This window comes from Chiloscyllium punctatum, chromosome 5 (assembly GCF_047496795.1).
Source record: "Chiloscyllium punctatum isolate Juve2018m chromosome 5, sChiPun1.3, whole genome shotgun sequence".
Classification (NCBI taxonomy): domain Eukaryota; kingdom Metazoa; phylum Chordata; class Chondrichthyes; order Orectolobiformes; family Hemiscylliidae; genus Chiloscyllium; species Chiloscyllium punctatum.
The window spans coordinates 134193097-134213694 of NC_092743.1; the positions used below are offsets into that span (position 1 = coordinate 134193097).

Below are 20598 nucleotides of genomic sequence, written 5' to 3' on the forward strand. Positions count from 1 at the left end.
ATTCTTATTAACGAAGCGCATGTTATAGCAAAACAACCTATATTAGTATGAAAGATTCAAAGCAGATCAACCCATTTATGTTACTTTCCATTATTGTGGTGTACAGAGCACTATTTCCATAAACCAATTTCACCTCCAAATCTCTAATACTCACCTAAGCATTGTAACAGTCAAACAAATAGAAGTCCAAAAATGTCAACATTATTTTCTATCTTATTAGTTCATTCTGGTATGACATTTTAGTATCCAGACAATAATCAACCCAGCCCAGGGCTAAGATTCATATACAAACCTACTTTCCCTCCATTGTTCTTTACAAATAAAAGCATTGTTACATAAAGGTTTAGATTTGAACCTGTTTCTTCTGCACAGCTATCATAACTGCAACCACTTCCACAAGACTTTTAAGAAAGCAAGTTAAAATAACAAAGATTTTTTCTTAGTTTTTCCAGCCTGAAGGTATGTACATAAAAGTTACAACATTCAAACTGGCTATTTAGTCCAACCAGTATCAATATTTAGCTTCCATTTGAACAAAATTTACCCATTGCCTCAGTTTCTAAGCCTGGAAGTGAACTCAATGTTAAATTAATGTGAATTTAATGAACTTAACCTGAAATGAACTTAAACTAAACACAAAGAAGGAAAACGTTTCCCCTGACCTGTGTTTTAAATCACTGTATTCAATAATGCATCTACAAATTATTGTTTTTGATCTCAATTACTGGACCGCTTGATTCTATTTACCCTATCCTAATTCCATAGTTTAAAAATTTTATCTTTGAAACACTGCACTATAAGTTTGTTAAATTTTTGTCAATGTGTTTTATTCCAAATGTTTTTCAACCCATATGCACCCATAATCAAATGGCATAAATGCCTGGCTTATGTCCTATTGGACTGTACCTTGCCCAAAACTTAAACTTCATTAAATGTCACTTCACCTTCCACAAAAGAAGGCCCTGTGGTCTAGGCAGGATGGTAGCAGGGAAGAAAAATAATGTTCTCAATATGTCAACAAGAAACATGATCAGGAGCGTAATGCAGTTATATAGGTCTTGATACCATTGAATGTCAGCTCTCAACAGCTGTATTTTCCACCACAGAATATGGGAAGAAATTTATACATTGCTCCTATTTAATATTTTCAATTTCTAAAGGATTAAGAGAGGGAAGAAGAAAAAACCACAGGGCTTTTTAAAGAAGTCCAACAGATCCTGAACCAGCCTACAATTCAGGAGTTCTTTTAAGGAAATTAGGATATTACTTAACTAACTATATCAAAAGATCTTCACTTAAAAAGTGCCCATTTAATTTGAGAGCTTGTGTATTTGCAGGTACTGTATCTCAAAGCTCAAATGAGTGCATCTAAATTGCTGGGAAGGGTACAATCTAATAACCAATAAATAGATCACCCAACATGGCTTTTTGAAGAAACTCTCACCAATTCAAAATTGTAGAGTCACAGACTCATACAGCTTGAAAACAGATTGTTTACCCTACACCATCATGTTCCCAAACTAAACTAGTCCCACTTGCTTGTTTGGCCCATATCCCTCCAAACCTTTCCTATTCATGTACTTATCCAAATGTCCTTTAAAATGTTGTAACTGTACTTGAATTCCTCACTTTCTCTGGAAGATCATCCCACACATGAACCACCGTGAGAAAAAGTTTCCCCTCAAGTCCTTTTTAAATTTTTATCCTCTTGCCTCAAAAATATGTCCCCTAGTTTTGAACACTCCTATCCTAGGGAAAAGGCCCTTTCCAATCACCTTATCTATACCCCTCATGATTCTATAAACTTATAGAAGGTCAACCCTCAACCACCTATGCTCCAGTGAAAGTAGCCCCAAGCCTATCCAGCCTATTTTTAAAACTCAAATCCTCTCCTCCCAGCAACATCCTGGTAATCTTTCGTCAACTTTCTCCAGCATGATTATATCCTTCCTAATACAGGGTGACCAGAACTACACACACTACTCCAGAAGAGGCCTCATAAATATCCTGTACAATCTCATCAAGATGTCCCAACTCAAAAAGGAGTAAGCAATGAAAGTAAGCATGCTAAACCCCTTAACTGTCCTGTCTACCTGTGATGAAAATTTCAAAGAATATGTATCAGAACCCCTAGGTCTTTCTGTTCTATAACACTACCCAGGGTCCTAACATTAAGTGTATTAGTCCTGCCCTTGTTTGTTTTACCAATATGCAATACCTCACATTTATCCAAATTAAACTGCTGCTCCTCAGCCCATTGACCCAATTGATCAAGATCTTTGTAACCTTAGATAACCTTTTTTGCTGTCCACTATACTCCACCAATTTTGATGTTATCTGCACACTTACTAAATGCCTCCTATATTCTCATCCAAATCATTTATATAAACGACAAACAAAAGTGGACCGAGCACTGATCCTTGTGACATACCAATCCGAAATATAACTCTCCACTATCACCCTCTGTCTCTTACTGTCGAGCCAGTTTTGTATCCTACACCCCATGTGATCTAACTTTACTAATTAGTCTACCACGCAAAACCTTCAAGGCTTTACTAAAGTACAAATATTGTTTCTTCAATAGTAGGTATCATAAAAACTGCACATCTTTTGCATCTTAAATGGCATTTTAATTAAAAATTCTTTACAATTAGCTATATTATTTTAAAAAACTTGAAGACTAAATATTGGTCTATATATAAAGTGATCACAAATACACACAAAAGACATTACTTTTATAACCTCTGATAAACAAATTTAGGTGTTATACAAATAGATATACAAAGGAGGTAGAAATTTCAGGCTTTTAAAAAATGGACCACTAATCCACAGAAAATAGGACAATGTTTAAACTCTATTCAAAAGGCACACCAATGAGAGATTTCTTTCTTAAAAAAGATGTTTTCTAGTGCTGTATGGGAACACGTTTTGCAATTTTAAACTGCAAGATCCATTTGCATAAATTTGCCCGGTTTCAAGGTAAGAAAATGAATATTCCATTGTACCAGTAATTCTAAGATTTACAGAAGTACTTGTGGCCGACTGTGGGAGAAGTCAATCATTACAGTGCATTTACTATTCAAAAAATTTAGTAGTAGGAATTTTCTAAGGTACTGCACTTATCTACATCTCTATTTGAACATCACATAAATACAGTTCTAACAGCAAACACAAATCGCATTGCTGAGTAAAAGTCAAATGTTAAAAACATCATATCTTACTTTGCTCAGTTGGCATTAAAACGTGTGCAAGTCTAACCACTAGAAAAATTATACAAAATGATTGGCATAATACATTTATCTTGTTACTTGTTCAATACACAGGTACAGTATCAACTGCTTTATCCACAGTGATCATGGAAAGCTGAAGCTTCACAGCTATTTGCCAAAAGAGTTCACTCAAATGTAGTCACTGCAGCACTTTCTGATTTGCATGGAGATGTTGATGAATCAAATAATGCATGCATTTCTACAAGTCCCAGTGCTGGATGTAACGAGCAGTTTTGCTTTAGATTTCATTTTTGGCTTCATTGTTATTTAAAGCCTGTTTTCTCTCAGCAATAAATGGATACATGCACTTATCTGCTCCCAAAAAACGGTACATGCAGACGACAGCTTCCCATGGCATAATGCTGAAACAGAGAGAAAGAATTGTTTTTAAATTGCAAAGAGACAAATCCCCCTCTTTAGACCTAAATGGGCCTGAAATTTCAATATTCAGAACTAAATGTCTATAAATACTAAACAAAATGATGCTGGAAATCAAAAAGAAAATCAGAAACTGCTGTAAAAACTTAGCAGGACTGGCAGCAGCTGTGGAGGGAAAGCAGAGTTAATGGTTTGATTCCAATGAACCTTCTGATTGTAGTTAAGAAAACATTGGCATATGTGCGAGAGAAGGAGCAGAGTTGGGGGGTGGGGGAGGTGGTGTGAGTAAACTGGAGACGGAGCCCAGAAAGTGAGAAAACCAGATAAAGGACTGTGTAAAGGTCAACATAGTAGAATGAAATAATTGCGAATGGGGTCAATTAGTGACTGACAATGGGTTATTTGTGGTAGCAGCTCCTATGATGACAAGGCCTTATGCTTCGAGGTTGGGGTAAGGATGTGGGAGAAGGTGCTCAGGCCCCAAAATTATTGAACTCAATATTGAGTCCAGCAAGTTGTAAGGTCCCAAGAAGAAATTGGGTATTGTTCTTCCAGCTTGAGGATGGTGCTGAGCTGGAAAGCTGGAACTGGAGTAAAGTGGGGGGAGGGGAAATGAGGAAACCAGTGAAGTCCACATTGATGCCATAGGGTTGGGTCCAGTACAATCACGTCTACAATAAATAGGGAGGGGCACTGATGAGAAATATTTAGCGTACTGTGCAAAGTATTGATTGCCTTAAGTAAAGATGTTAATATGTTGAGCTTCATTGGAGCACTGTAACAAACCAGGGAATATGGTGATGTGTTGAAATGGGAAGCAGCCAGAATCTCACGGGTCATTTTTGCGGAGAGAATGTAGATATCCTGTAAAGTGATTGTCCAGTCTGTGCTTTGTCTCCTCTACATTGGCTTTGAAGGGTGTGGACTTTGGAAACTGAATGCAGGGGAAATTTTTAAACGTTCAAAATCAACGTACTGTTTCTCCTTCAATTCAGGCAGCAGAGATATAGAAGGAAACTATTCGCTTCATCATGACCTCGCAACTATTCATTGAAGAATGCATTTCTTGTTACATCATGAGAGTAAAATCAGCTAAGAGGTAAAGAGTGTCAGTGGCAGGAGTGAAAGTGAGTAGAGAGACACCAATTGGCAGGGCAGTGGGTTCAGCCACAAGTCACATCCATTCAAAATTAGATGTTTGAAAATTAGCAAATGGTCACTTAAGGGTAGAATCACAGTAAATGAAGATGATAGATGTTGGATAGAGCTCTCAAGGATAGTGGAATCAAGGGTTATGGAGATAAGGCAGGAACAGGATACTGATTAAGGATGATCAGCCATGATCATATTGAATGGTGGTGCAGGCTCGAAGAGCAGAATGGCCTACTCCTGCACCTATTGTCTATGATGTTGCAGATATACTAGTGATTAGGTTATTTTGGATCTGATGGTGTGTAATAAAGAGAATTTAATAAATGATCTGAGAGTAAACGATCTTGACAAGGATGTTGCCTGAGTTGGAGGGTTTGATCTACAGGGAGATGCTGAATAGGCTGAAAATGTTTTCCCTGGAGTGTCGAAGGCTAAAGGGTGACCTTCTAGATGCTTATAAAATCATGAGGGGCATGGATAGGGTGAATAGTCGAATGTAGTGCTGGAAAAGACAGGTCAGGCAGCATCCAGGGAGCAAGAGAATCAATGTTTCTGGAATAAGCCTTTCATCAGCAAGGGCTCATGCCTGAAATGTCGATTCTCCTGCTACCTGGATGCTGCCTGACCCGCTGTGCTTTTCCAGCACCATACTCTCGACTCTGATCTCCAGCATCTGTAGTCCTCACTTTCTCCTGGATAGGGTAAATAGACAAGGTCTTTTTCCCTGGGGTAGGGGAGTCCAGAACTAGAGGACATAGGTCTAGGGTGAGAGGGGAAAGATATAAAAGAGACCTAAGGGACAACCTTTTCATGCAGAGGGTGGTGAGTGTATGGACTGAGCTGCCAGAGGTGGTGGTGGAGGCTGGTACAATTACACTATTTAAAAGGCATCCAGATGGGTATATGAACAGGAATAGTTTAGAGGGATAAGGGCCCAGTGCTGGCAAATGAGACTAGATTAATTTAGGATATCTGGTTGGCATGGCCAAGTTGGGCTGAAGGGTCTGTTTCAGTGCTGTACATCTCTATGACTCTATAACGCTAAAACAGTGACCATAACAGAACTTAGCATTCAATTCGGGGGAGAAATGAGAGTCAGAAATAACTGTGCTAAAATTAAGTAAGAGTAATTTCAAAGGAATGAGGGTTAAGCTAGCTGGAGTGTACTTAGAAAGGGGTTTAGCAGCAAAGATGTTTGCAGAACAATGGCGGACTTCTAAGAAAAATAGTTCATGACAGATAAAAGACAGATATCCCTGTGAGAAAAGACACTTCTAGATTACTTACAATGTGGAAACAAGCCCTTCGGCCCAACAAGTCCACGCTGACCTGCCGAAGGGCAACCCACCCAGACCCATTCCCCTACATTTACCTGTTCACCTAACACATGGGCAATTTAGCATGGCCAATTCACCTGACCTGCACATTGCCAATTCACCTGACCTGCACATTTTTGGACTGTGGCAGGAAACTGGAGCACCCGGAGGAAACCCACGCAGACACGGGGAGAATGTGCAAACTCCACACTGTCAGTCAGTCACCTGAGACGGGAATTGAACCCGGGTCTCTGGTGCTGTGAGGCAGCAGTGCTAACCACTGTGCCACCGTGCCATTCTAGGAAGGGATAAGACGACTATGGTTAAAGGAAAAAAGTACTAGGGAAAACTATGGGGCTAAAGACAAACATGTCTCCTGGACCTGACAGGGGATAGGTAAATGAATAGGAAAGAAGGGTGAGAGAGGGATATAGACCAAATGGTGACAAATGGACAAGGTCAATGGGACGGCTTGTCAGCGCAGGTGAGTTGGACCGAAGGGTCTGTTTCTGTGCTGTATGACAAACAATGCAAACTAGCCAAAAAAATAAGATTAACACCAAGTACTCTGGAACCGGCTGATTAAGGGAGTTAAGGGGAAGAAGGATAAGTGATATTATGTTGCTTTATTATTTTCTAAGTCTTTCAACTTTAGGGAATTCATTCTTACTCTTTTGCAGGGGAGGTGGTCAGTCATTTGGGGAATATCTGCTAAGTGACTAAGGTTCAACCTAGTATAGAAATGGGTGATAAGGTAAGGTATGTAAAACTATTATTTTTATTGAATTATATTAATTTAATTTGTTGATTAGGACACATTAAGGATGCTAGAACAAGTGATGTGTTACAACTGCAGCATGTTGGAGTTCGTGGATACCAGGCAGAAGTGGGTACTGCAGATGCTGGAGATTAGAGTCAAGATGAGAGGGGTGCTGGAAAAGTACAGCTGGTCAGGCAGCATCCGAGGAGCAGGAAGATCAATATTTCAGGCAAAAGCCCTTCATCAGGAATGAGGCTGGGAGCCTGGGGGTGGAGAGATAAATGGGAGGGGGATGGGGATGGGGCTGAGATGAAGGTAGCTAAGTGTGTAATAGATGGGTAGAGGTGGGTGTGAAGGTGATAGGTCGGAGAGGAGGGTGGAGTGGATAGGTGGGAAGGAAGATTGACAGGTGGGAAAGGTCATGAGGATGGTGCTGAGCTGGAACTGGAGTAAAGTGGGGGGAGGGGAAATGAGGAAACCAGTGAAGTCCACATTGATGCCATAGGGTTGGGTCCAGTACAATCACGTCTACAATAAATAGGGAGGGGCACTGATGAGAAATATTTAGCGTACTGTGCAAAGTATTGATTGCCTTAAGTAAAGATGTTAATATGTTGAAAACAGTTGAGAGTAGGTTCTGCAATGGACTGGTTGTCTTGTGAGGAAAGATTGGACAAGCTTGACTTGTATTTGCTGAAGTCAAGAGTAAAAGGTAACTTAATTGAAATATACAAAAATCCTAAAGTAACTTCACAGGGTGGACATGAAGAAGATAGTTCTTCACACATTTACGAAGACAGACTATGTGGCACAGGAGTCACCCTATCAAAATGGAGACAGATTTTTCTCCCCACACCACCTCAGTGATAATAGTCTGTTAAACTCTGCCTTAAAAATATTAAGACTCTGCTTCTATTACCTTTTTCAGGAAGGCTGGATAGAGTCTGGCTAAGAAAGGGTGGGTGGGTGGATGGGTGTTGTGGTTATTGATGTAGATTAGAATGGGGTTTGAGATTACAATCAGATCAGGCAAAATCTGATCAAGCAGACTCGAGGGGCTACATGGCCTACTTCTTGTTCGTAAGATTGGAAAACACCTAATCCATGCTTTGAAGCACGATGCTGGAGGGAGGATTTCTGATTCCTGGGACATTGAAACAGCTGCGGAATAGAAGGTATTCCATTGTGACTGCATTCAATGGCAAAGTAGTAAACTAAGCAAGGGGGTAGGCAGGCAGCAGCATGGGTCAGGGAAATGATGTGTGCATATTAAATAAAAACATTCCAAGAAAACTAAGAGGAATGGAAATCCAGGACTAGCGCTGTACATAAACATGTAGAAATATAACATAGTAACAATAATGGGAACATTGATTAAAAATAGTAAGGGTTGGGTGCTCAAGACATAATGATAGAAAATGTTCAGGTAAGTTGAGACAAAATGGAAAGGTGGCATTAATAGAAGGAAAGACGTGGATGTCACAAAGTTATAGAACAGATTGTGCTTAAATTTAGTTGAATTTTTGATGAAGTGACAGAAGTTTGAAGAAGGAAATGCAGTGACATAGTTTGACAATAAAAGGCTAATTAAGAAAATTAAGGGTTATGCAATAGGATAGTCAGCACGTAATCAGTTTACAAAGTCAGCTCAAATGATAAAGCATCAAATTGCAATAGCTAGTTGTTTTTCAGATCATTGGATGACAATCGTTCTCTCCAAAGGGAATGACTCCTAAATGGTAAATGGCTCAGATTGTGAAATGCCCTGTAAACTTTCAAAATTTGCCAAAGATTCAAACTTGGAAGAGTGGTACAGTGAGGATGTTATGAATCACCTGCAACAGGATATATAGTTTAGCAGAGTGAGCAGAAAGTGGTAAGACTCCTTCAATTAGCTGATATTACGTGAAGGGACAGGGATACACATTTACGACTTAAGCCAAGAAATGCCTGAGGAATTGATTTTTTTAAAAATAGGGCAGAGAGCAAAACTAATCTGGAACTTGAAAAGGTTGCAAAAGCAGAAGCTATTAAAATATAAATATTATGGTTTATGGAAGAAAATAAGCTTTCAGTGATATTGGAATTAAGCAAAGGGATGGGACTAACTAAATTGCTCTATGGGAGCAATGAACAGCAAGACATAGGAAGCTCAGAGGAATTTTGGAGGGCTTCTCCACAGATCCCTGAAGGTGGCAGGACTGGTTAATAGTGTAATTAAAGGCAAATGCTTTGCATGCTGCCTTAGCAGCTGTGCTATCGATTATCAAGAGTAGGAAGGTTATGTTGGAGCTGTATAGAAACTTGGTTAGGCCACAGTTGGAGTACTGTGTGCAGTCACCACATTATAGGAAGGATATGATTGCACTGGAGGGAGAGCAAAGGAGAGTGACCAGGGTGTTGCATGGGATAGAACATTCCAGATATGAAGAGAGGCTGGACAAGCTTGGCAAAAAAAAACTACAGATGCTGGAAATTCAAAACGAAAACAGAAAGAGTTTGGAAAACTCAGCAGGTCTAGCAGCATCTGTGGACAGAAAGCAGAGTTAATGTTTTGGGTCCTGCGGCCCTTTTTCAGAACTTATCATGTATTTGGAAAGGCAAGGACTGATTAGGGATTGTCAACACGGCCTTGTGAATGGGAAATCTTTTCTCACTAAGTTGATTTGAGTTTTTTGAAGAAGTAACAAAGAGGATTGATGATGGTAGAGAAGTGGATGTGATCTATAAAGGACTTAAGTAAGGCATTCGACAAAGTTCCTCATGATAGACTAATTAGCAAGGCTGGATGACACGGAATACAAGGAGTACTAGCTATTTGGATACAGAACTAGCTCAAGGGTAGAAAACAGAGGGTGCTGGTGTAGAAGTAAGTTTCAGATTGGAGGCCTGTGACAAGCAGTGTGCCACAAGGATCAGTACTGGTTCCACTTCCTTTTGTCATTTATATAAATGATTTGAATGTGAACATAGGAGTACGGTTAGTAGGTTTGCAGATGACACTAAAATTGGAGGTGGTGTAATGGACAGCAAAGATTACCTTGGAGGACAAAGGGAGCTTGATCAGATTTGCCAATGAGCCAAGGTGTTTAATTTAGAGAAAGGTGTGGGGGCTGAATTTTGGAAAGGCAAATCCGAGCAGGACTTCTCAACTAGAGGGTATAGGTTAAGGTGAGAGGGGAAAGATTTTTTAAAAATGGACCTAAGGGGCAACCTTTTCACACAGAGGAAGTGGTGGAGACTGGTATAATTACCTTTAAAAGGCATCTTGATGAGTACATGAATGGGAAGGGTCAAATGCTGGCAAATGGGACTAGATTAATTTAGGATTATTTGGTCGGCATGGACAAGTTGGACCAAAGGATCGGTTTCTGTGCTGGACAGTTCTGTGACTCTATTTATACCAACCTTTTCTGAGCTACTGATGGGGTGGGGGGGGAAGGAGGAGGAATAAACAATAGATGGGGTGGGGGAGACCTGATTGAGTTATACAAGATTATGAGGGGCATTGACAAGGTGAATAGAAAGCAGCTATTCCCCCTAGTCATAAGGTCAGTAATGAGGCATAATTATAAACTAAAAGGCAGAAAATTTAGAGGGGATTGGAGAATAAATCAACTTCAACGGTAATAAGATCTGAAATGCACTGCCTGGAAGGGTAATTGAGGCAGGAACCTCCACTTTTAAAAAGTACTTGGATGAGCACCTGAAGTATTGCAACATTCAGGGCTATGGGCCAAATGCAAGAAAGTGTAGGTACTGGTTAATTTTTAGGTAAAAACAAGGATTGCAGATGCTAGAAACCAGAGTCTAGATTAGAGTGGTGCTGGAAAAGCACAGCAGGTCAGTCAGCATCCAAGGATCAGGAAAATCGACATTTTGGGCAAAAGCCTTTCATCAGGAATAGAGGCAGGGTGACTGCAGAGTGTCTACATTAGAGTGGTGCTGGAAAAGCACAACAGGTCAGGCAGCATCCGAGGAGCACTCTGCAGGCACCCTGCCTCTATTCCTGATGAAGGGCTTTTGCCCGAAACGTCGATTTTCCTGCTCCTCGGATGTTGCCTGACCTGTTGTGCTTTTCCAGCACCACTCTAATCTAGACACTGGTTAAATTTTGCAGACTTGATGGGGGCAAAGGGCTTCTTCTGTACCAAATGATTTTATGAACTGGCATGGATTCAATGGGCTGAATAGCCTCCCTTTGCACTGTAAATGACTGATAAAGCCTCAAATTTTGTTAACATGTGTGCACTGTTTACCAATAACTAGGAAGCAGCTGCATTTTATATACATCTGGACAGATCTGTTCACTCATAGCCTTTCGCACAATGACCTTATCAAAAACCCTTCTGTGGAATCAAACTGTTCCATGTACAGTGTGTACTACAGATGGCAGCTCAGAAAGAACAGTCATTAGCATGCAAAGCACACTGGAGGATATCCAACTGTTATCATAGTTCTGGCATCTCTAGGACATCTGCAGAGACACCAACGATCCAAGTGCTGTTTTTGGTACCAAGCTATGTTTCCTGCAGTTTACAGAAACTTCCGGCAGAATGTGTGTCCAATTTTAAGACATTTTACAAGCAAGTATCAGTATTTGTTATCGGGACTATTTCTTCACAGATCAAGAGTTAGGCAGTGTCAGTAATGGAGCATGCCAGGAAAATGCACACATTTTTGGCACTGTATCAGAATTACCACGCTTGTGCCCCCCTGCTAAATCTCTCCGGTATAAGGTAGGAAAAGACTGTCATGCAGCAGTACCATCCAGGGAATAATTGGCAATAAAGCTGGCATGCAAATAGTTAAGGTTTTAAGTAATGTACCTTCCTGCTGTTACCAACTGCCAGAAATTGATGTCAATTATGGCACTAGCTCTGTCCCAATGTTTCGCAGATTATTGTAGGAAATTTAAGTTTAGTGTTGGCTTATTTAACATCTTATGCTTGCACTTTGTCAGGATAATTGACCAATTAAAGAATCCTGTGAATGTATAGTACTTCTGAAAGGGGCTTTTACAATATGATCCATTATGGAATATTCTAAAAAACAGTTGGTCATGGCATTACCTCTGTCAACATACAATTGCTCAAGCATTGAGACTTCTCAGTTATGTTTGTCCTGCTTTACTTCCAAAAAGGAGGAATGAAAGCTTGAATGAAGCAATGCTCCCTGCCTCCAAACACACGTGCACTACCTCCAAGGCAATCATAAAAGTTGGTACAAACTGGAATGTTTCCATTGAAATGGCTTACAATTAGATTATAAATTTGTACTTTTTTTCTTTGAAGTCTGTTTGGCAACTTTATCTTCTTATCCTACTTACCTTTTCATAAATGTTACAGTATACATAAGTCGAGGTGTACAAATCATAGGCTGGTCTGTGAGGATGGCTCTCATAGCTTCTTTCACACAGTACTCTGGTTTCAAAGGCGGAAGGAAGGGCTCAAATTCTTTCCTGCAAAAGAAGTTTTAGAATAGTCCTTTTGACATTTGTACATAAATTCTCAATTTATTTTCACTGGTTGTGCTTTACTAATCTCTTTCAGCAATATTAAAGTAACATTCTATGAAGAAAGTTGTTTCATACACTGTATAGTTGATAACAGTAAAGCATCTACTATCTTCCAGGATGGAGATTTCCACACCAACTAAAACAGCCCAACTTCCTGCCACATTACCACACACCCACCACTAGTGTAGGGTTCAACCTCCATTCTGAATGAAGTAGACTTGGCGTCTGCTTCCTTGCCCTGCCTCATAACAAAATCACAGCAGAAGCAGAACATTATTACCCAGAGAATGCAACTTAGAGAAGAAACAAACTGAAAGAATTGCAAGTGCAACTCAGTGCATTGAGTATCAGAGTTGGGATGTCATATTGTGGCTGTACAGGACATTGGGGAGGCCACTTTTAGAATACTGTGTTTAATTCTGGTCTCCCTGCTGTAGGGAAGATGTTGTTAACCTTGAAATGGTTCAGAAAAGATTTACAAGGATGTTGCCAGGTTTTGAAGGTGTGAGCTATAGGGAGAGGCTGAATAGACTGGGGCTATTTTTCATGAAGGATCAAAGGCTAAAGGGTGTCCTTAGAGAGGTTTATAAAATTGCAAGGAGCATGAATAGTGTGAATAGATAAGGTCTTCTTCCCAGGGTAGGGGTGGCCAAAACTAAAGGACATAGGTTTAAGGGGAGTGGGGAAAGATTTAAAAGGGATCCAAGGGGCAACATTTCCACACAGCAGGCGGTGCGTGAAATGGAACGAGCTGCCAAAGGAAGTGGTGGAGGCTGGTACAATATGACATTTAAAATGTATCTAGTTGGATACATGAATAGGAGGGTTAGTGGGATTTGAGCCTAATGCTGGTAAATGGGACTAGATAAATTTTGTATCTGGTTGGTGTGGATGAGTTGGATTGAAGGGTCTGTTTCCATGCTGTACAACTCTAATTCTGTGAATGCAGCCCTGATGTAAAGGGCTGTCACTCGCACTTGCACTCTCCTCTGGAAACCAAACTGGACAACATGGAGCAGGTTATTGCTGAGCAGATGCTGCTTGATATCACTGTTAATGGACTTCCATTGCTTTACTGATGGTCGAGAGTAGACTGATGGAGAAGTAATTGGCTGGGTTAGGTTTGTCCTGCTTTGTGTGTACAGGACATACCTGGGCAATGTTTCACATTGTCAAGTTATGCCAGTATTGTAACTATAATGGAACAGCTTTGCGAGGGGAGTGGCACATTCTGGAGCACAAGTCTTCAGTACTATTGGCAGGATATTGCCTGACTTATGTTTCCAACCTTTTTTGAACAGGGTGTAACATTCACAATTCTCCAAACTGCTGGTATCACTCTCAAATCCAAGATAAATTGGAAAACTATAGATAGAGCTTACACAATTTCTATTTGCTTTTCTCAGTAACCTTGGGTTTTATCCTGTCATGGCAGCTTAGCAGTTTTGTTTATAGATAGTCAATCCAATATCAACTTAGCAATGAACACTGCACCAAAATGAGTTCGATGCAGCTTAGAAAGAAGAAACAAATAGCTAAAGCTCTACATTCAATAGGATGAAACAATCTAGCCACAGTAAACTGGGAAAATCTAAACCAGCAGGAGGCATTCAAAAATGAATGTAGTACAAAACTAGCAAGAGGGAAGAGCTATAGAAACAAGAAATAAAAACACAGATTCAGAACTACATTAAAAAAAATTTCAGAAATCAGCAAAATGTGACATATACGGAAGAGCTCCAATAAGGGTGGAAAAAGAAAACAAATGATTCAGAAACATTTTTTATAAGCCATCCTGCCCAGCAATCAAGCCCCCACCCCACTTCATCCATCACACTCTTGTGCTCCTCTCCCTTCACCACTCATCCTGCTAATGCATAATCTGTCATTCCCCATTACACTCATGCCCATCTCCATCAATTGCCACCTGCCCTGTCACAGATCCTTCATAATCCTATCCCAAAGTCTAAAACCATCAACATTCCACCATCAACATCACTGGCCACTCTTTCTTTCCCCCCCCCCCCCCCCCCCCCCATCCCCATAACACATCTGCCCCAATCAAGAGCGCTGCTCCTGGTCAGCCATCATCTCACCCATAGGTACAGAAAATAATCACAGAGGCTATTGGAATGGTATCTTTATATCTAGATGGAAACAGAAGGAGAAGTCAAATTCATGCTTCAGTAATACAAACCCCTTTTAGATGACACCAAATATGTTAAGCCATACTTGGCACTATACCTGATGAAGTATACTGGACTTGGAGGGAGTGCAATACAGGTTTACTGGAAAAGTACATGGATTCCAAGGTTAAACAAGAGATTACACAAGTTTCTAAATTCCAGTGACTGCAGAATTAGTATAAGAGAGTGATTTGATCGAAGATCAAGGTTTAACAAGAGAAGAATGAGGATACAGAAAACTCGTAGTTGAGGAATCAAGGACCGACATATGTAAAATTACAGGGAGAAAGTGAGGTCTGAAGATGCTGGAGATCAGAATTGAGAGTGTGGTGCTGGAAAAGCACAGCAGGTCAAACAGCATCCGAGGAGCAGAAGAATCGACATTTCAGGCAAAAGCCCTTCATCAGGAATGTAAAATTATAGCTAAACCCTATTTGGAGTGAAATCAGGAATAATTTCTATGAAGAATGGGAAAGGTTGAAACAATAATCTATCATCATTTGTCAATTAGCTTTGTGTCAGGAATAGATTTATTTATTAGCCATAGAGATTATCTAAGGAATATGGGACAAAGGTTGAATTTGGAGTTTAGGTTACAATTTAGAAGTTTAAAAGGAACACTCAACGGAAAAGATTATTTTTTTAAATAAAGTGTCATCAGTTAGTTTTCTACCATACCACTAAAAATGAACTAATTTAGCAATTAGTCTACAGGTTTAATAACATTGTAATTTCAGGAGTTTTGCTTGAACAATGTCAACTGCTCAGTGTAATCTGAATCAGACATCAAGCTGCAAAAGTGAAAAACAAACAATTGGCTGTGTCTCAAATAATTCAAACTGTGATTAAAAAGTAGAGAGTGAATTATACAAATCAGCCTGGGAGATTAAAAGTGAATTTACATTCAAAGCAACAATTAAAGGTTTGTCTGTAGGGAAAAGGATGTCAGTGGATACAAAAACAGCAGTACCAAAAGTAGTTTCTTAATTTACAAAAATCAAAATACAGCCAAGTTTGGAAGAAGGATTTTTCCTTTGTACTAAAGAATACTTTGAATGGTCCTCTCCCTACATCACTTTCTTCCTGTTATGGTGAGAACTGTGGATAGTTAAATTAGAACAACTTTCTCCAATTTAAAATGAGTGGACAATGGATAAGTGAGGTATTTGAAAGCTTGTAAAAGCAAAGGGCAAAACACAAAAGAAAAACCCTCAGTATTGTGAACTTGATTATTTAAAGCAAATACGAGAGAAAAAAAAATCAGACAAACGATCTAGTTTTGTTTAAAGTGAAATTGGTCCAATTCATTTTAAAGGTTCTGTTAGAAAAATGAACCATAACTTGTAAATTAGGCAAAAATGTTTCCAAAATTCCAGTACAGCATAATATAGTTATTACATTTTTAATAATACCACATCAATGCTCAGGTTGCGTCACAAACGCATTTAAGTTTATAAATGTATAGCTACCAGCACTATCAGCTTTAATAAAATGCTGATAAGTTTATTTATTCCTGTGATTTGTCGTTAAGTCATTAAGCACTGTCTGAAGCTCATGCAAATTTCATTTGAAAAAAGTGGTTTTCTTTGTGGTCAAGTAACAAATAAATTATTTCACATCCTGAAACGCTGTAGGTGCAGAAAACCTGGTTTTAAAAATACAACAATACAAATGCCCTACAGCTGTAATAAAGCACATAATTACCAAAATATACATCATGGAAAATTGAATAGTTTTCAGCTACTATTTTATTCTTGAACGCTGGAGGGTTAGATTCATTAAATTTCAGTGTTTCAATGTGGCTGGAGCACACTCACCTCCAAATTACAAGTTTGAGAGTTCTGCACCTACTCTGTGATCCAAACATATGAGAAGGGTGCTGCAAGATATATTTTGTTGAGTGGGATGACAAGATGGGAGGGACTGCTGAGCTGAATCTGGTTTCAAATGAAGCATTGAACAAGGCCCTACTTGCTTATTTTAAGATGCTTAGTCACCAAAGAAAAATCAAGAAATCGTTCCAAATTCTAGGGCAATATTACTCCCTCAACTATCATTTAATAGTTTCACTGGCTCATTTGTCATAATGCTGGGAGCTCATTGTACAAAAGCAATTATTTTTCCACTATGTAATAATGACAACATTTCAAATATCTGTTCTATGTTAAATGCTTCAAATACTCAAGAACTCCATGAAATGGGTCAAACCCAAAGACTTTTACTTTCCAATTCATTCACAGAATGTGGGCATCACTGGCTAGGCCAGCAATTATTGCCCAGAGGGAAGTTTAGAGTCAACCACATTGCTACATGTCTAGAATCACACAGATAGTGAACCAGATGAGTTTTTAGTGGCAATTAGCAACAGTTAAGATCATTAGCCTCCAAATTCCAGATTTCTGTTGAATTTAAATTCGACTATATGCCATGGCAGAATTCTAACCCGATGTCCAGAACACTATCTGGGACGCTGGATTAATAAGTCTTGCAATAATACCACTAAAGCCATCGCCTCCCTGCTGATGGTCACCAAGCCTCATAAAGCAAAGCCTATGCATGTCAAGTTCTTACCCCTCATCTTCATTATCCAGTGCAACTTTGCAGATTCAGTGACAATAATTATCTTTATCAGTGACAATAAATATCAATAACATTGAGTTAGTTGTGCATCCCAGTCCATGCAATGTTTCCCAAACTTTTTCTCATTTGGCACTATTTTGTTTCAAAATTGCTATGACCCCACAGCTAAGAGTGTGCTGGGGGAGGAGTGGGTGGTGATGGTGAACAAAAGCAATGAAACCAGGGATAGTTGGAATTATTTAGTCAACCAGATTTTTAAGTAATAAACACCTACTTTTTTTTTTAAGAACGGTTAGGTCATACTCACTACTGAAAAACATAAGAATTTGGAGAGACATTGCAGCTGTCAGCACTCATTCTGAAATCTACAGCACCCATGACCCAAGGTTTCGGGTCACAACCCCCAATATACTGTGGAAAGCCTTGCCACAGATGATCATTTATACCAGAACATGTTAAGTTAGCCATTCACAAGAATGCATAATCTGACGTATAATTGAGAAGTGGTCAAATCTCCTTGCAGAGAGTAGCCATGAAAATCTAAAAACAAGAATGCAATGCTGAAATCATAAGAACTGAAAACATTTTTTTTTAAAAACAGTTTAAGTGACTGAAAACATATCACTGTAAAAGAATAATTGCTATGTACTTTAAAACTCTATAAACTTGAGTCAGTTTGTTTTTACAAATTATCTTTATTGTTCGTCAAATAGATTAACAAAGAATTTCAGATGGGGACAAAAGGAATGTTCTCTGCACCATGTTTTAACACTTGTATTGAAGGTGGGGATATATTGAGCTATTTTACAAAGTGATAGGGAAAGTGCAGGTCAAACCTCTATTAAAGTTGGCGTCAAATCATTCTTCTTGAATGTCAAAATTTTTATAAGAGAAAAAATATATATAACTGAATTAAATATACAATTTAAAACTTTATGTATTAAACAACTAATTATTCATCTCACCTTATTCTGCAGCCACGAAACATGCCTGTATCCACCAAGTATGGGCACACAAGTGTCATCTTGATTCCATCTTTATCAGATGCCTTCAGTTCATGGCTCAAGGATTCATGAAATCCTATTGCTCCAAATTTGCTTGCACAGTAATCCTAAATGGCATAATTGATAAGATAGCATACTTAAAAAAAACGATGCCAGTTTGATTCATAGACAGATTTACCAGCAACATAAGTGAACAGTCATGGTCTTATACCCAAGACAGTTGTGCTTCTTTGGGTAAAGGAGTGGCAAAGATCCTTAGTCTTACATTTTTAATTTTAATGACGATCTACCACCTATCTGAATAGGCACGTGAGGGAGGTGGTGGAAGCAATGGGAGAAAAACCAAGGAGAAATACATTAGTAGAGAAGCAGTTGCAAGGTCTATTAAGAGAGTTTGAACTCAACACATTTGGAAATGTTGGAGAAAGTCAATTTCATGCTGGTAGTATTTTGTACACAAGTGTTTTTCTTTACATTCAGCAGTAGTGAATGCAATTTTACAAAATCTATTTAAAGGTTCAGTAAAATTTAATTGGATACTCTAGATGATAGATTCTGCCCATCATCTGGAAGAATGGCTAGAATAGATGGAAGAAGTAATTACATATGAAGTATGGGAACATGGGTGTTACATTAGCTGATAGGTCAGATTGATGTGTTTGTAATACATCGGTTCATATTAATATTCTATTTGGTTGCTTGTGCAAAATAAACAGCAGGTGCTTCTTAGAGAAAGTGTAGCCAGACATTATTGCTGTCTTGGGGGATTTGTATGGTCTTGGTATATCTTCACAGCCTCTCTGATGTATCCTATATGTCAATGTGTGGTGGTTACATTTAGAGTTAAAAGATTGGATGTAGCAATTATCAAGTTAAAGAATGTCTGATAATAACCATTTTACTCCATTCGCTGTGTTTAAACAAGGTTGATGCTCAGAGTTTGGAATGTAAGCTGCAGTCGTTTATCCCAAATGAGGAGTGAGAGAGCACATGAGAGAAAGAGAGCGAGAGCGCCGGCGAGAAAAACAGGGCGAAAGGACGAAAAAAGGGAAAGAAAGAGAATATGAAGACAGAGCATATGTCAAAGAGCTTGCCGTCCACAGATTCTAAGACACTGTCAATGTTTCTTCTGCTTGGCTGAGCAAATTTGCTTTAATTGGAGCATGATGGCACCAACTTTGTAAATGGGCTTACAGCAGTGTACATATAAACAAGAGAACAGCTGACCAGTTGTAAAAAGGGGCCCAATGCAAAGGAGGGGGAATCAAAAAAGTAAACTCATTACAGGAGATGGGTGGAGCATTAAGTATGATTAGTTTTTAATTTTTAAATTAAGCAAATATTGCTTGTCATACTAGTTTCAGAAATTCAGTAGGTAACACAGAATGGAGAAGGAAAGAAACAGACAGGAGTTGGGGCATACAGTTTATGCCTGAACACTATGTAGCCAAGGAATATTCAACCTTTTAAGGGTGGATAATACAAGTTTCAAAATCAATATGTGAAAAGCGTATGATTACACAAAGCATTGAAATGCATAAGGAAAGCATATTGAAAAAAAAGGATGAGCTCATATGAAATTCTTCCGTCTTTTTCCTCTTCACTGCTGCCATCATCCCTTCATATGGCCCCCTCAACCAATTCAGAAGCTGAAGTGTGTATACTATAGTTTCTGTTAGTAATGTAGAGCAATTTAAGAACAGCTGTTCACAATTAGGGCAATTTATATGTACAATATATTTTAACTTGAAAATTTACATGTTTGAAAAGACACCAAGACATAACGCATTCAATGCATTACATGTTTCTTAAATGGATAAAAATAAATATTCCTCCAAGGTGATAATTTAAACTACTAACCTCTACACCAGCGGTGCTGAACAGCCCTAGGGAACTTGCCACAGTCACGATATGCCCATGGTTCATTTCCAGCATCTTGGGAAGAAATGCCTTGGCAGTCTAATAAAAAGGAAAAGTCAAAAGTTTTCTTCTTTTAAGATCTACACCACAAACAAATTTGTAATTCAGACAGTGTACCCAAACAAAAAAAAAATCAAAATTAGACAGTCCTTTTAAAACTTGGAACATGTGGCAGTGAATACAGGCAGCAGAGTGGTTGGTGCTGCTGCCTCAGTGCCAGGGACCAAGTTCGATTCTAATCTTGGGTGACTGTTTGGAGTTTGCACGTTCTCCTTGGGTTTCCACCAGGTGATCCCATTCCCTCCCACAGTTCGAAGATGTGCAGGTTAGGTGGATTTGCCATGCTAAGTTTCGCCATATAGTGTCCAGGGACTTGTAGGCTAGGTGGGTTAGTCATGGTAAGTAAGAAATTACAGGGATTGTGGTGGATGCCTCTTGGATGGTTGGTGCAGGCTTAAGAGGCCTTTCGGCCCATATCTGCACTATAGTTTTCATAAAATTATAGAATCCCATGG

General features: G+C 39.1%; 1 protein-coding gene across 1 annotated transcript in view; it reads right to left on the reverse strand.

The window, feature by feature from the left end:
• Nucleotides 1-2599: 2599 nt before the first annotated feature.
• The window catches only part of LOC140477459 (retinol dehydrogenase 10-like), a 62930-nt gene continuing 44931 nt past the window's right edge, over nt 2600-20598 (reverse strand). Inside the window, exons 2-5 of the mRNA XM_072571391.1 lie at nt 20024-20122; nt 18125-18270; nt 12205-12336; nt 2600-3631 (exon numbers count right to left, since the gene is read on the reverse strand). Coding sequence (XP_072427492.1) covers nt 3508-3631; nt 12205-12336; nt 18125-18270; nt 20024-20122 — 501 coding nt within the window. The 3' untranslated portion in view covers nt 2600-3507. The remainder of the gene's footprint in view (nt 3632-12204; nt 12337-18124; nt 18271-20023; nt 20123-20598) is intronic.